Source organism: Gopherus flavomarginatus, chromosome 1, assembly GCF_025201925.1.
Source record: "Gopherus flavomarginatus isolate rGopFla2 chromosome 1, rGopFla2.mat.asm, whole genome shotgun sequence".
Lineage (NCBI taxonomy): Eukaryota > Metazoa > Chordata > Testudines > Testudinidae > Gopherus > Gopherus flavomarginatus.
In genome coordinates, this window is record NC_066617.1 from 252,808,701 (window position 1) to 252,824,643 (window position 15,943).

A 15,943-nucleotide genomic window follows, 5' to 3' on the forward strand; every position below is an offset into this window, starting at 1 on the left:
CAAGCCTTTAGGGGGTGAAATATCTTTTCTGCCTGCGAGATGGCCTTCATTTCAATAAATTTATGAACTATAGAATTTATATGTAATGGGCTAAAAATGACCTTCCAGAGACTATATTGAGGATAACAATGGTGCATAGGCTATAGAATTCCCTATTTGAAGCCACAGATGCAGTTGAAGGCATTGCAACTGAGATAAGTTGCATTTCTGTCACTTCTCTCAGATCCACCCAATAGACCTGATAGGAGGAGTCTATGAATACTACTAGTAAATTACTGTTTCAGTCAAGGTAAAGGCTAAAGAAACACATCATATGAAAATATTTATATGAGAGTTATATAAAAATGAAGGTATTCCTTACATTAAGATTAAGTAATATGCTTTTAAGAATTGATTTACCTTGATTAACCGACACTCAGGGTAACTTCCTGTGGACTAGAGAGCTCTGCAGAGCATCCTTGTTCACAGAACAAAGCAGAGCTATATACAGTCTTCTGTTATAGCAACAAATATTAAAAACCATTGCTTATTATAAGAAATTGTATAAACTCTGTACTGCTTTTCATAACACTCTAAAGCACATTTCTCTGCCATAACAAACTGCCCCATTGAAAAAAAAATTATAAGAGCAGCTCCTGTTTTGTTAAGCTAATGCCTAAAAGCCAATACACGCCTCAACACACACACACATATTCGAACTTGTGTATGCAGCACATTAGTGGTATATTATCATATGCAGCGTGCATACAGACATCATTTTGCTGTCCATTCAATTTCACTGGCATTCAGAATATTAGGACATATATATTTTCCCCTAATTGTCAGGATTTAAAATGATCAGCAACATAATGGGACCTAACTACTGGGCCATTTAGAACATTATTGGTGTCTGGCTGAATAGGCCAGCGTTGCTGTAAGTGCAGCTGCTGCTGTTATGCCTTATTAGAATACAACATTTGTACAAAAGCATGAAATACTGACCCCTTTTCTCTTTTCATACAATTGTGGTGATGCTATATGCTAACACTCACCCAACCTTCTTTTTGAGATGATTGCAGCTTGTTTCTTTCTTTTGTATAGTAGATTTACCATCTCTGTGGACCAGTAGGCCATGCCCTTTGTCCTCCAACAGGTTTCTGTTCACTGGTCCTTCAGCAGGCCACGGATGCCTACAATTTGGCTTCAGTTTCCAACCTGCAATTATATATACATATATATTTGATGGATCCTGTCAGAGAGGAAGATAGACTCCTTTCCTTCTTACATTTGCTTTTCATTTCTGTTTCATAGATTTAAAAAGTTTGACACTAAATATCTAAAGAAAATCCTGATCCGGGAGAACCAGCCCAAATCCAGCATTGTATCTCTGTACAAGAAGCTGGAAATCAAACAGGCCATTGAGATGGCAGAGAGTGGGATGATAAGTTCGGCTGCATCTACAGCTTCTCTCCAGTGAGTATCAGCATCATTACAGCTTACCAAATGGGAGAGAGAGAGGAAGGGGGCCAGGGGGATATGAAGAAATAGCTGAGGGAGACAGGGACTTTAAAGAAATGTGACAAGAACATGGTATTGTAAGGGGAGGAATAATGGTTAGGTGCTGGGACCTTGACATGTTACATAGGAAAGGAAATGTTCAGCGATGGTTCTGAGTTTACAAAGAGGGAAAAGATTGCCTCTTTACCCATGTTTTTCAGCAGCGACAGGCAAGCCTGCAAAGGCCTGGAGATTCAGGTCTAGACTCAGCGGTATTCGCTGATAGCTTTGCACTGCTCCAGTGATGAAAAGAGGCCAGATGCTTCATGTAACTGGCCAGTAAATTCTGGTTTGCGGCTGCTTTGTGTTGAAAGAGCAACACAAAGAAATGGAGTGTACTGGTTTGTCTGGCCCTCAGTTCAGATTAGTAACCAAAAATCTGGGATCTGTAAATTTGGGTATCGCTCTCATAAGACCGGGCTCTCTTGTAAGATTGCTACTTCAGACTGGGTCAGAATGCCATAAGGACAGGCTTTCTTGTAGTATTTTGGAACTTCAGCTTCTAGTCTTGGCCAGAACTCAGGTTACTCCTGGGGGCATTCTGCACCAAAATCATTTTAAAATTATGCGCACAATATTTTAAAATTCTGCAAATTGTATTTGTCAAAATAAGACTACAGAATCACACCAGTTTCAATTATTTTGGTAATTTGTTTCAAAATACCAGTCAGTAAGTATGGTTTTGTTTTTTTTGTTTGCTAGTGAGAGGATAACATTAAAGGAAGCATATGGTCATGATCTCTGTGAATTTTCCTTTTACTGTATGTCAGAAATATTTCTGAGCTGCATGGGGACAATACAAATAGCAAGTTTGAAAGAAAAGTTGTGACAAGCAAACAACATTTTTATTTACTTTCTTTAAAAACATAAGACCAACCGATTTAATGTAGTTTTATACATTCACTCCTGAACTGAGTTTGTAGGATGAAAAACATCATTCTAGAATAAATAATTTGCTCAGGTGGAATTGGATCTTACTCTGGGCCAGATTCTGATACTTTTTACTCACAATAAATTGTCCTTTACTTTTTAAGCAGACAATGGAACTGTTTGAGGAGAAAGGGGCTACTGAAGGTCAGGGTATCAGAGTGAGTAATCCCATTGATTTCAGTGAAACAGCTTGTAGTGTAAGGCACTATTCAATGTGATGAGGGTGGCAAAATCTGGTCCTAAATAAATAATTCTGGAAACTAAGGGGTTTGGAAAGAAATGTTGATGCATTTAATATAAAGCCACGTTTGCAGTGCAATAATAACATGATACATTTCTCCTCAGCCTTTTTGATCAGTTTCCCAGGCATATCATTGCTATCTGGGGTTTTCATGCTTTAGAGACAAGGGGAAGAAATCTCTCTAATAATCAGGGCAGATTTCAGTTGAGCCTTCTGGATTCGCTCCAGGCTCAGAACTTCCATTCATGTCAGTGGGATTCCTACAGCTCGACTATGTATTTGCCAATTGACTGTGTAACAAAGCATCTAGATTTGCAATAAAATATAGCACTTAGTTATACTGGCTTAGAGAACATAAGCCTTAGAAGTGGGGATTTCAAAAGGCAAAGCAAGTCCCAGCAGATGCTGTAGATACCACATTTCTATTTCTGTATTTAGACAATATACTTTAAATATAATCACAAGAAAGACAGGATGGGCTTGTTTCTGAGCTCACTTTTGCTGGCTTCACACCGCTGTGACTCTTTAGACATCAGGGGAGTTAGTCTTGATGTATGCTGGTTTAAGCAGGCTCAGAATCAGACTGAGTGTTTTCATTGCCAGTGACACTTTTACACAAGCGCTAGCCCACTAGGATGCTACTTTCTTCTTAGTAGAAATGGACGGAGAGTACGGAAAGTTCAAAATGTAACAAAAAATTGGGAAAAAATTAGATAAGGATTTTTTTGGGAATTTGGTTTTTACTTTTTTAATCAGCTCTATATTTTTAGAACAAATGTGGACAGTATTTTGGGTTCATTCATGATCAGAATAGATTTTTTTTGCCATCCCAGAGCTATAACCAATTGCTATGCACCCGAAATTATATAATATCAGTAATGTTTTTGCAAATATAACACCTGGACTTGGCTCTGCGAGTAAAATGCAGGAAGTTGCAATAAGCATCAGAGGAAGAATTTTAATAGAGATGATTTTATGGGGGCTGGTAACAGGTCAAACTTGTTTTAGCTGAATGCAAGTTTTGAAATATATTGTATATTGTGAAATATTAATTAAAGGAGAGCTTATTAAACTGAAAAAATAACCTTTTCTCCATTCCCCAGGTAGGCTCACTGTTATCATTGTGGCAGGTTAATGGCTAATCCCATGCAAAGAGTATGCTTTTTATTTGTTCTTTAGAACGATACAGATAATCTTCATGTTGTTTGTTCTGTAGCTATTTCAGTTCAGCTGAAACTGAGGGTATTTTATTTGAGTCACCTAAAGAGTGAAATGATAACAAGCATTGAGATGATTTAAGGCTTGAATTTCCATCTACATCTGCATGCAGTGGGGAGCCAGATTGGGTTGATCTGGAGTGGGGAAAGTAGCAGGATGAAGTGATCTCTACATGATACCATTCTTCTCGATACTTTCCCAAACCCTTTTCCAATTCTGTGATATAAAATCCCTCTATAGTGCACCACAGGCTTCTGGTTCCATAGGTCTAGGGAGGGCAGGCCTGGAGAAGAAGGGGGTAGAGAAGCAATTACTCTTTGTGGCATCAGCCATGAGGGGATAGTACTGCATAAGACATCAGTTATCAAACTGTTTCATGGACCATTGTGGTGTGTGGACCACATGTCAGTGGTCTTCAGAGAGTTGAAAAGCAGCCACTTCAAAAAACCATTAGCAATTTAAATGGTGACTGGAACAAACCACAAGCCCCTCTCCCCAATTTAGAGCTCTAATGTGTGCATTTATAAGTCCCTAGACAAGGGGCCAGGCTAAATGTGTCTTATTTATTTATTAAACTAGACTATTTAATGGTTACTTTTTTTTAAAAAGTGTTTTTTTCTATAAATGTTGGATTTTTTATGGCTGACTTGTTCCTTTTCTAACTTGCCATTTTTCACCTGTGATATATTTTGTATCACTACATATAGACAACAGTTGATCTCAGCAACTGGCCATTTCCTAGAGATGGGCCACTTTGGATCTCTAACACATTTGAGTTTTGGTAGTGTTCAGATTCAAATGCCTGAACCCAAACCTATCCCTATGGCTTTGGTTTCAGTTTGGATGCTGTCAGGGCTGAATCCCCACTCTGGCACTTTGAGTGCAGAAGATGGGGGGCCTGCAAGGATTCAAAAAATTAATACTTGCCACTCTGGGCTTGTATTAAACTCCCACGGTTACAGTTTTTCTCTGACCTTGGCTTGGTAAACACTACCACCATCCAAATGCAAAAAAAACCAACCACCCTGGGACTCAGGAAGGAGCACTTGGGAATTCCTCTCTGTGGGGTACCCTCAAGCCCTTTCACACACATACCCTCCAGGGAAAAGCTGAGAAAGAAAACAAAGAAAATTAGCTATTTCTACCAGCTAATTAAACAACATGTGCACAAACCTCTTAGGACACCAAAAATCCAATCCTGTTCTTAAAAAAGGTAAATTTTATTAAAAACGAAAAAGGAAGAAAATACATCTGGAACTTAAGCTTTTGCTAGACTTTAAAAGCACAATTCCAAAAATTAAGCACCCAAACTAGCTTTTTTGGGAGTTCAGCTTAAAGGTTGCAAGCAAACAAAAGCATCAAGGGTTAGCACAGAGGAAATCCACAAGCAAAAATAAAGAAATAAACCTGATCACGTCTATCTAAACATTCCCTGTCCCCAATTATTCCTTCTAGATATGGAAAATATTTTTTCATACCTGGTTCAAATCTTACACAGATTGCTGCTTATAGCATGGCTGCTCTGGGTCTCTGCAGCCCAGAGAGAACAACAGACAACAAAGGGAAGTTTTTTCCCCATTTTAAAAAGTTCTAGCCTTCCCATTGGCTCTTTTGGTCAGGTGCCCACTTCCCCTTTTTCCCCTTTTTTGTACCTATGCAGGGAGGCTTTTTAACCCTTTAGAGGTACAGCAAGCTGGGAACAGCTACCAAGAGGGATTTTACAGCTAACTGGCTGGCTGGGTATCCATAAATGGGAGCTACCCACCCTTCATTTATCACAGATGCAAAACCCGATAAGGCCTTATTTCTGGTTGTGCTTTGAAGAAAGTGGCAATTTTGCAATTGCAATAAATGGTGGCAATTTTGTGAAATTAGTTGTAATTGACCATCATACAGCCACCATACCTTAGCCTGGATTGTGCACTGAACCTGAATACCAAGCCCTAGCCTAAACTAATCCATATCTGAACATCAGTGCTCTGGCCCAAGTCATGAATCATATAACAGTTTTTAGTTTATTCCACACACAGCTTCTTTTTGCTATTAAAGGCTGTATTATTTTGCTAATGTAAGGGAAACTGAAAGCACAATCCTGTCATAATGTTATTAAAGGAAACACTCCTTTAATCAAGCCATTTACCACAATTACATCACTTAATATGAAGAAAAAGCTGGACAAATAAATATTATATGGTATATGACTAAGTTCTCACAGAGGTTGACCTGGCATATCCAGTTAGCATTTCAGATCAACCAGCTTCCATAGTTTAACACTTTCCTCCAAGACCCTACTGTATGGAAGGGAACTTTCCTTGTTAACTCTTAAAAAGCAAAGGTTGGCTTCTATTGTAAGCTGAATGGCAGCTTATTGTATCTTCACAGTATGTTAATAGATGTTTTAGTTGTTTTCAACCGGGCAAACTGGTTGAAACTATCGTAAAGAACAATATTATCAGACACATAGAGGAACATAATTTGTTGGGGAAGAGTCAACATGGTTTTCATAAAGGGAAATCATGCCTCACCAATTTACTAGAATTCTTTGAGGGGGTCAACAAGCATGTGGACAAGGATCTAATGGATATAGTGTGCTTAGATTTTCAGAAATCCTTTGACAAGGTCCCTCACCAAAGGCTCTTAAGCAAAGTGAGCTGTCATGGGATAACAGGGAAGATACTCTCATGGATTGGTAACTGATTAAAAGATAGGAAACAAAGAGTAGGAATAAATGGTCAGTTTTCAGAATGGAGAGAGGTAAATAGTGGTGTCCCCCAAGGGTCTGTACTGGGCCTAGTTCTATTTAACATGTTCATAAATGATCTGGAAAAAGGGGTAAACAGTGAGGTGGCAAAATTTGCAGATGATACAAAACTACTCAAGATAGTTAAGTCCCAGGCAGACTGCAAAGAGCTACAAAAGGATCTCTCAAAACTCGGTGACTGGACAACAAAATGGCAGATGAAATTCAATGTTGATAAAGCAAAGTAATGCACTTTGGAAAATATAATCCCAACTATATGTATAAAATGATGGGTCTAAATTAGCTGTTACCACTCAAGAAATAAATCTTGGACTCACTGTGGATAGTTCTCTGAAAACATCCAAGCAATGTGCAGCATTAGTCAAAAAAGCAAACAGAATGTTGAGAATCATTAGGAAAGGGATAGATAAGACAGAAAATATCATTTTGTCTCTATATAAATCCATGATACATCGACATCTTGAATACTGCATGCAGATGTGGTCGCCCCATCTCAAAAAAGATATATTAGAATAGGAAAAAGTTCAGAAAAAGGCAACAAAAATGATTAGAAGTATGCCATGACTGCCATATGAGGAGAGATTAATAAGACTGGTACTTTTCACCCTGGAAAAGAGATGACTAAGGGGGATGTGACAGAGGTCTATAAAATCATGACTGGTGTGGAGAAAGTAGATAAGGAAGTGTTATTTACTCCATCTCATAACACAAGAACTAGGAGTCACCAAATTAAATTAATAGGCAGCAGATTTAAAACAAACAAAAGAAAGTATTTTTTCACACAACGCATAGTCAGTCTGTGAAACTCTTTGCCAGAGAAGGTTGTGAAGGCCAAGACTATAACAAGGTTCAAAAAAAAACTAAATGAGTTCCTGGAGGATAGGTCCATCAATGGCTATTAGCCAGGATGGGCAGGGATGGTGTCTCTAGCCTCTATTTGCCAGAAGCTGGGAGTGGGCAACAGGGTATGGATCACTTGATGATTACCTGTTCTGTTCATTCCCTCTGGGGCACCTGGTATTGGTCACTGTTGGTAGACAGGATATTGGGCTGGATGGACCTTTGGTCTGACCCAGTATGGCCAGTCTAGTGTTCTTATGTTCTTTCTTCAAAAGATGATGCAAAGTGCAAACCTTAAAAGAAAAAAAAACTACTAGGAAGTTTTCTCTTTTAGCTTTTGTTGATTCCTTATCATCATTGGTTAGAAAATTGCCATTCACACCTGCAAAGCTCTAGAAATAATAACATAGGAAAATAAATAATTTTATAGGAAAGATAATTCCTGTGTGATTTGTACAAACTAGTATAATGTTTGCCTTTCCCTTCTGTTTATAGGAGCTATAGAAATCAAAGAATGCATAGTCTTTCCCCTGAAGAGGTGGAGTCCATGCGGGATATGCTGGCAAATAGTCTGTATCAAGTTCGACAAAGGGTGTGTAAGTGACTATCGTAACAAAGCTTTGTACTCGTAGATCAGAAGATCATGTTTGCCCTCCTCACTATCACAGCAACAGCCAATGGTAGCTGCAAAGATAGTATTGTTCATCTCAGCTGAACCATGAAACTGTGTTAATGGGAAATACTGAGCCAGATCCTCAGCTGGTGTCAACTGGATTTAAGTGGAGGTGCTTTGATTTATATCAGCTGAGAATCTGGCCCATTGTGCTCTGATCCCACAGTACAAAAAACAAAATGGAGTTTGACTTCTAGTTTTTCACCCTGATGTCTGATCTGCAATGTAACAGGACAAGAAAATCCAGAAACTAGCTCTAGAGGTCAGGCTTTCCTAGCTGTAAAGATCTCTGTGACCCAGGAATGGTCTCCTTTCTGATATTGCCCAACACCTAGTTTATCTAGTTTAACATTCTAAGCCCTTTCTCTTTAGTCACAAACAAGCTGTGACTTGTGAGGGAAGCAGCAGACCTGTAGATTATTCCCATGGCAACTGAGGAGATGGAGTTGATATGGAATTTAGGGGTAATGGTATTTACCTGAACATGTGCAGCAGTTACATTTTTTAAAGCAAACCATCTGCAAAGTAGGTTTAAAAGTAATATTATTCTACCCTCAATGTGAAGGAGCAGCAGGGCCATTAGAGGCCAGTGCTGTTGTGGAGGCACAGGATCCATGTAGATTTGCCAGATTTGTGGGATAGGTCTTGTGGCTTGTTCTGTGTGGGAGGCAAACCCTGCCCTCATGATAGGATGATAGAGGAAGAACTCCCTCCCACCTGAAGCCTCGTCTTGTAAGCTTTTTCATGAGCTACGGCTGAGCTGGGTCTCAGCAAGGCTTTATTTTGAAAAAAATGGACATGGCTTTGGTATCCTGTAAAAACACAATGTGACGCTGGTCAAAGATGCAACATCAGTGTAATCCAGTCCAATGCATCACTAACCAACCAAGCATAATGCTGAGCATTGTCATGCTCTCCTATGGCTAAGTGTGCTAGCAGGTACACTTGGGTAACCTTGAAATTATGCTGATCAACTGCCCTGACTAATGTAACATATGCAGGGCTGGAGAATGATCATTTTATAACAGGTCATTGTTCATGTTATATTCTTCTTTAGAATGGAAGGGCCTGATTCTTATTTACACTAAAGCCACTTTATATCATTCTGGCAGTGTTAAAGAGCCTTCAAGTGAGTGTACATTAAACTAATGCCCACTTTAAGGCTCTTTTACAATGTCAGCACAGTGTAAAGCAGCCTCAGCGTAGCTGAGAGTTAGGCCCAAAGAGTTTAACATCCACCCTCCACTCACTTTGGATAGGTGTAAATGGGTACCCAAGATAATAAAGAATCAGGCCAGTGACTAAATTTTTACCAGACACTGCTGAAGGTAATGTTGCATTGTGGCATTATAGCTTCTGCCAGTATGGACACATGTGCATCCACCCTTGCATTGCACTGATAGAACTAATCTGGCAGAGGATGTATGCTGCTCAGAAATGCAGAATAACTGCTGGCTAAATGGAAACTTTTGCCAATAGGACACAAAATGTCAGGTTGTGCTGTCTTTCTAGTGTAGACCAGGCCTAAGAAATAGAGGGGTCAGTCCGTGGTTCTGACTGAGATCTATCTGGTGCAGAAACGGAGTGGGAAGCAAAGGTGCCCCCTTTGCAAATCCTTAATTCCTGAGAGTCCCCTGGTTTATGCAATCCTTTCCTCCTGAGCCTGGCCACAGCTCTGTCGGATGTGGATGTGGGTAAGGATAATGTAGAGCTGGTTTGCTGGCTGTCCACCATGTGGGATTTTCTCCATACCAGGGAATTCACAGCTGCACAGGTAGGGCAGGACTGAAGTGATACAAGGGGGCCAGGATCTGTCCCAGAGAGGCTGTGCAAGATCTCACAGTGAGTCTGTGGCAGAGCCAGGAATGGGATGCAAGAAACGTTCCTTGCTCCCAGTTGCATGTTTGACTGGACTGCGCTGTTTAAGCCAATGCGGCAAGTGTGCACTGGGAAGACAGTCAAATACATGCATTTCCTATTTCAGACCCCGTCATATAACAGACACAACCTGCCAACAGAAACAAGCGAGAAACAAGCCAAAGAAATTCTCATCTGTCGCCAGAACAGCCTGAGGCAGAGTGTCAGGAAAGGAAACAGCTTACCTTGGGGGAAACCGGTAACTACTATGCAAGCTATAATTCATGTGATCAGGGCATGAAAATACCTGCCTGTCTCTGGAACATACAAAACCCAACCAATTTTAATTTGCCTTTGCAATAATTGAAATGAATATTTCCCACAGAGTATTGGAAGAGGAAAGTACCTGGAAACAACAGGCCATATTCAGCAATTATATGAACAGTAATGTCAGTGACATGTCACCTGTATGCTAGGCAGTGAACTGTAATGTCAGTGACATGTCACCTGTATGCTGGTTATAAGAGGTAAAGCACTGTAATTAGCACTGACTTTGCATTCACTGTGGGTACAAAACAAGCGAAACACGCACCTAGGGACTAAGGCAAAGCCCTTTCAAGTCAATGGGAGTCTTTCCATTGACTCCAACTGGCTTTAGATCATACCCCAAGGGCCAAATTCTGATTTGCACTGGTGTAAATCTAGTGTAAATGGGTTCAGAATCAGGCTCCTGAGAGTGTGGAAGGTTTACATGTAAACCCATTTACACTGGTTTCACACTGATGTAGCATACCTGTGTAGGTGTAGCACAAAAAGCAGCAAAGCCCAAATAACAACTACCCCTTATTTCCATCCTGCTGCTAGTTGCTATTCTTGTAACAACCCAGATTTCCAGTCCCTTCATGTGTAAACTACATTGATTTGGCCCATCATTGAATGCCAAAACAGTGCCCCTATTGTTTATCTTTTCATAGAATTAAAATCCAGAGTCTTTCTTGGGAACTTGTGCCCATTTATCTCAGACTGAATTTGGCCCATATAGTTTAGGCAGTGGAAAGGCACAGCTTGGAATGTCCTGCACGCTGAACTGGTTCTGCTTCTAAATCCAAGTTGGCACAATGAAATGTACTGTATGCTTTTCTGTCTTTGCACACAGGCTAGAACCAAAAATGTGCGTTTCCTCTCTTTACCGTATGGTACTCATCAGCCAGCTAGACGAAAAGCAGGGCACGATGCTTCTACAGGTAACAAACACACTTTACTCTGCATACCAAACCAAAAAAGATACAGTAGAAAACCAAGAATTTGCTCCATGAATTTTACAACAATATCCCCTTCATCTACCTGTCACTCCATGGCGTTCACATGGCACCAACTGTGGTTATCTGCTCAGGACACCCAGAACCAATAAGCCACCGTGTTACCCCTTTGCCTCAGCAAGGGTGCACTTTGCTGGAGTTTAGACTGTAGGTCAGGTCCCGGCCACACCAGTCTATCCAGCAAACTCCTCAAGATTCCGCGAGTTTGAACCTTGCCTTGCAATGTAACCATCAGTAAATCCCAGTTTTCAAGTTCCCCAGACACATCTCTTCAGTGTCCAGTCCCTCTCGTGGGACCAGCCTGCTGGCTTGCTCTTTACTTCAATATAACAGCACTGAGATGGTTTATAGTAAAGCTAAGAATAAGTTTATTAATAAACAGCAAAGATTTAAATAATACTAAGCAGGAGAAAGAGAGACAGGTGAGGTGACAAACAAAAGAAAACATAACACACTTTCTAGTGACTAAAACTGCATTTTAGCAAGTTAAAATTTTTGCATAAACAGTTTTCTTACTTGCATCAAGTTACCAACATCTATAGCCCTCCAGGCCAGAGGATCCAACCTTCAGAAACTTAGAGGGCACCGTTCCCTTTGTTCCCTAAATGATAGAAAACTAGAATGTCTTTTGGCTCCCCTTATATTTCCCAAAGTCCATTGTATTTGCCTCAAGAGCCAGGAAGACACCTGGGGTTTCAGGCACAATCTATCCCAAAGTGTCGATTGCAGGGGTCGGCAACCTCTGGTATGTGGCTCACCAGGGTAAGCACCTTGGTGGGCCGGGCCAGTTTGTTTACCTGCCAGGCCAGCACATCGCTCGTCCACACATCTTCCCGCTGCCCCCATTGGCCTGGGATGGCAAACCGCAGCCAGTGGGAGCCACGGTCAGCCGAATCTGCCGACGTAGCAGGTAAACAAACTGACCTGGCTTGCCAGGGTGCTTATCCTGGCGAGCCGCATGCCGGAGGTTGCCGACCCCTGGTCTATTGTCTCTTCCCTCATCTCCACTGTGATATATATTTTCTTCTTCTTCTTGGTATGACAGTAGCAGATCAGGCCCTCTTGTAGTATGTACTCTACATACACATAGTAAGATGCAGTCCTACTCTGAACGGCTTACAATCTAAGTAGACAAGACAAACACTAGGTGGGAGGGGAAACAGAGGTCAAGAGCAGTGATGTAACTTGTCAAGGTCACATAGCTGGCCAGTGTCAGAGGTAGGCATGGAACCCAGGTCTCTTAACTCTCCATCCATTGTCCTACCCGTTAGATCATGCACCACCAGACACCTCTCTGCTTTTTGTTTACTTGCGAACTCCTGAAACACATGTTTAGGCTGTTGAAAATGGCTATTCATTTTTGGCAAAATTAAAAATCTGGCAGTGAATGACACTGTTTTTTTTAATAATCTTTGTAGAAAAATAGTGAAAAGCCAAATGTTGCTTGTTTCCTGCATGTGCAAAATCATTCCATTTCTTTTTTCCTATTGAAACAAAAGAGAGTGTTTGTGATCTGTATAAGCAAACTACCGACTTCAGGTTGTGCATACATTGGGTGCATAACACAGTATGGAACACTTGATAAGAACCCAGCCAAAACCTTCAAAGTTATTTATTTTCGAAGCAATTGCTGAACTAGAGATATAGAACAACAGGTGGTAACTAACTGGATTTATGGGTCAAGGGATATCAGTTCTGCTAAAAAGCTGTTAAATATTTCAGCACAACAGTCTATGATACGAAGATCTATTGCATCCCCTTCTTAGGGCCTAACCTTCCCTTATAGCTGCCATTAGCAAATCTTGTATTATTTCATTGGAGACTTTGGGACATACCCCAGGAATGGTGCAAAGCAGCTGAGCTGGGCTGAGAACCTAGCCCAGGGCATATAGTTTTACAGATACAATCAGTGAATCTATGCAAGGAGTTTACAATAATCAGGAGCTTGTGCTACCCACTGGTAAAAATTAGGGAAGGCAAAACAAACTTCAGCAGAACACAGTGGGTCAATAGGATGCAAAGAGAGTTAGTCACATTGACAGACCCCATGGGACTTAGGCATCTAAATACATGTGAGGATCTGGGGCTTTGGTTGCTTGAGTATCCTAAGCAGCACGGTAAAACGAATTAACCAAATTGCAAAATAGTGGTCATTTTTCTCCTGTTTCACACAAGTACATATTTCTATGACCAATATGTCCGACACTTTTTATCACTGATTACCCCATCTGGCTAGATATAGATATAGGCCACCTTATTATGTTCAGTCGTCTTTCAAATCTGAAAATATGTTCTTCATAGTGTCCATTTTCTTTGAGACAACTATGTGTGTGTTTAATTGCAATAGGATACAATCTGTTCTAGAACCCTTCATGTATTTTTGTTTATTTGGAGGTTTCTGTAATTTTTATGAGTAATTATGTAATAGTATGGCTAATTTATTTTTACACCTTCAGACTTCAGATGGCCTGTATTTAAGGAAAGAGCAGAGATTTGCTTAGTTAAATAAATAGGACAAGAGGGCTAGTTCACCTTGATGTAGGCAAAAGTTTTGCATCAGAGACCATGGAAGTGCCTTGGGTGCCAAAGGGTGTGTTTCTAATAAGGTTAGGGAACTTTGACTTCAGGGAAAAGGCTCATGCTCTGACACACCCAGGTTAATCAAAGGGCCCTGAAGCCAAACTTTCAGGTGCAACTGGTTCTTTCGGTCTTGTTAATTGCAGGTGACCTGTACATTTCCAGCTGGAAACCTCTCAGCAGTCACTTTCAGTCCTAAGTTCTGTTTTTTGTAATGCTTCAGAATTATGGGTTTGGTTATCTGCTTGAATAACTTGCAGAACATTAAACTTACAGGAATGAGTCTCCTGCATGGGATAATATGACAATAGCAGCATTGAGAGCTATGAACGTGGAGCAGAGTATGCTCATTTATTAAAGCTCCTGGGGAAAACAAAGCCCAATACAGAATGCACTATCTGCCAAGAATCCATTGTGTCTCTCCACTATTTAAGAAATGTAGGTTATTTTAATTGTCCCTCATAACAGGTACATTATTTTACAGTAATTGCCTCAAGCCCTACAGCTCCAGTGCAACATGTATAACCTCAGAATAATACTTTGTTATATTAAGTATTTTCTTTTAATAGTTCTTAATAAAATACTCTCTCTCTTTTTTAATAAAACCATTCCCTTCTGTGTTACCGTCCAGGTGATTACAGCAGTGATTCTGATTCAGTGGTCTCCATCATGTTCAGGCCACAGCTCCGAGCAGGCTCCCTTGCAGCAAACCGTCGTCAGCAGGAGATGGTTCCGATGGAGCAGTTAGATAGGAGAGAGAAACTGTCAGATTTTGCAGGTCAGAGGGGAACCCCAAGCAATCTTCACACAACTAGAATAAGAAGACAGGCTTTAATGCCAAAGCCCCAGTTTGATGCAGTGTTTGAAGAAGAAATACAGGGATATAAATCAGAAGAGGAGGAAGAAGCAGTCGCGGCATTAAGGCCATCAGTCAAATGGGCACCAGAGAAAAAAAATGTAAGACATTTCCACAAAGCCCCAAGCTCCCCATTCTGGAGAAAATAGCAAAGTTCTTATATGAACCATAATTACAGTGTTCATCTTGGGACCTCTGAACTAATTCTGATACCAGTTCTAAGCACAACATGAAGGTTCTTAGAAGTTCTGCGTAGAATCAAATGTTTGAATACTCAGATCGAAGGCTGTTTGCCTGAAGCCGCTGAATGGCACAACTGTAAATGACTACAGTATCTGCTGGAAGAGAGTTGTATGTTAACTTAACTTACTATAATTATTCACACACATTTCCCGGATACTATGGCTATGATCCAGCAAAGCACTTAAGCATGTGCTTAAATTGAGCTCATGAGCAATCGCTTTGACTTCACTGAGCTCCCTCACATGCTTGAAGTTAAGCACAGGGTGACAGTCTGTTCTGGATGAGGGCCCGTGCTACATCCGTGCTACATCTCTTACAATGTACTTCTGGTCTGGTCCAACAAACATCTGATCCATACAATTTGGCAAGCACCACTGGGGAAACAAACACCTCTTCCTTCTGTTCACAATTCAAAACAATATTCAGAAGTTTAGAATGAATCGCATCATCTATGTTAAACACCTACAAAGATCTGATGAAACTTAAGTCCTATTTGTATTTTTCTATTATAGGCATAGAAAGAAAGTATTCATCTTCCTTTAAGAGTAGAGAGTCAATGGCACAACTATTAACAGAAGAATGGATTTTGGCTTTTGTACTGGCCCCGAATAGACAATGAATAACATTTCTAAAAAGCCAAAAACAAAATCCCACTTTCTTGTATGAAACAAAAGGACAATTGTACATAATAACTTGGGATATATTTAAACCAAATCCCTAGATGAGATAATCTCAACATTTTAGAAAAGTTTGAGTCCAGGTCCAAACATTATGACTGGCCCTATCTCTTCTGTAGGTTGAACTAAAATCCTAGATTCAAATAACCCAAAAGTTGAGAAAGTCCAGATCTGAACATGGTGGCTCAGGTCCATCTCTAATAACAACAGGACAC

At 40.4% G+C, this 15,943-nt stretch overlaps 1 protein-coding gene across 1 annotated transcript in view; it reads left to right on the top strand.

The window, feature by feature from the left end:
• The window catches only part of SLC9A4 (solute carrier family 9 member A4), a 33,756-nt gene extending 18,187 nt beyond the window's left edge, over positions 1-15,569 (top strand). The window contains exons 7-12 of the mRNA XM_050937416.1: positions 1,291-1,452; positions 8,022-8,118; positions 10,184-10,315; positions 11,213-11,300; positions 14,584-14,909; positions 15,564-15,569. Coding sequence (XP_050793373.1) covers positions 1,291-1,452; positions 8,022-8,118; positions 10,184-10,315; positions 11,213-11,300; positions 14,584-14,909; positions 15,564-15,569 — 811 coding nt within the window. The remainder of the gene's footprint in view (positions 1-1,290; positions 1,453-8,021; positions 8,119-10,183; positions 10,316-11,212; positions 11,301-14,583; positions 14,910-15,563) is intronic.
• The last annotated feature ends 374 nt before the right edge of the window (positions 15,570-15,943 follow it).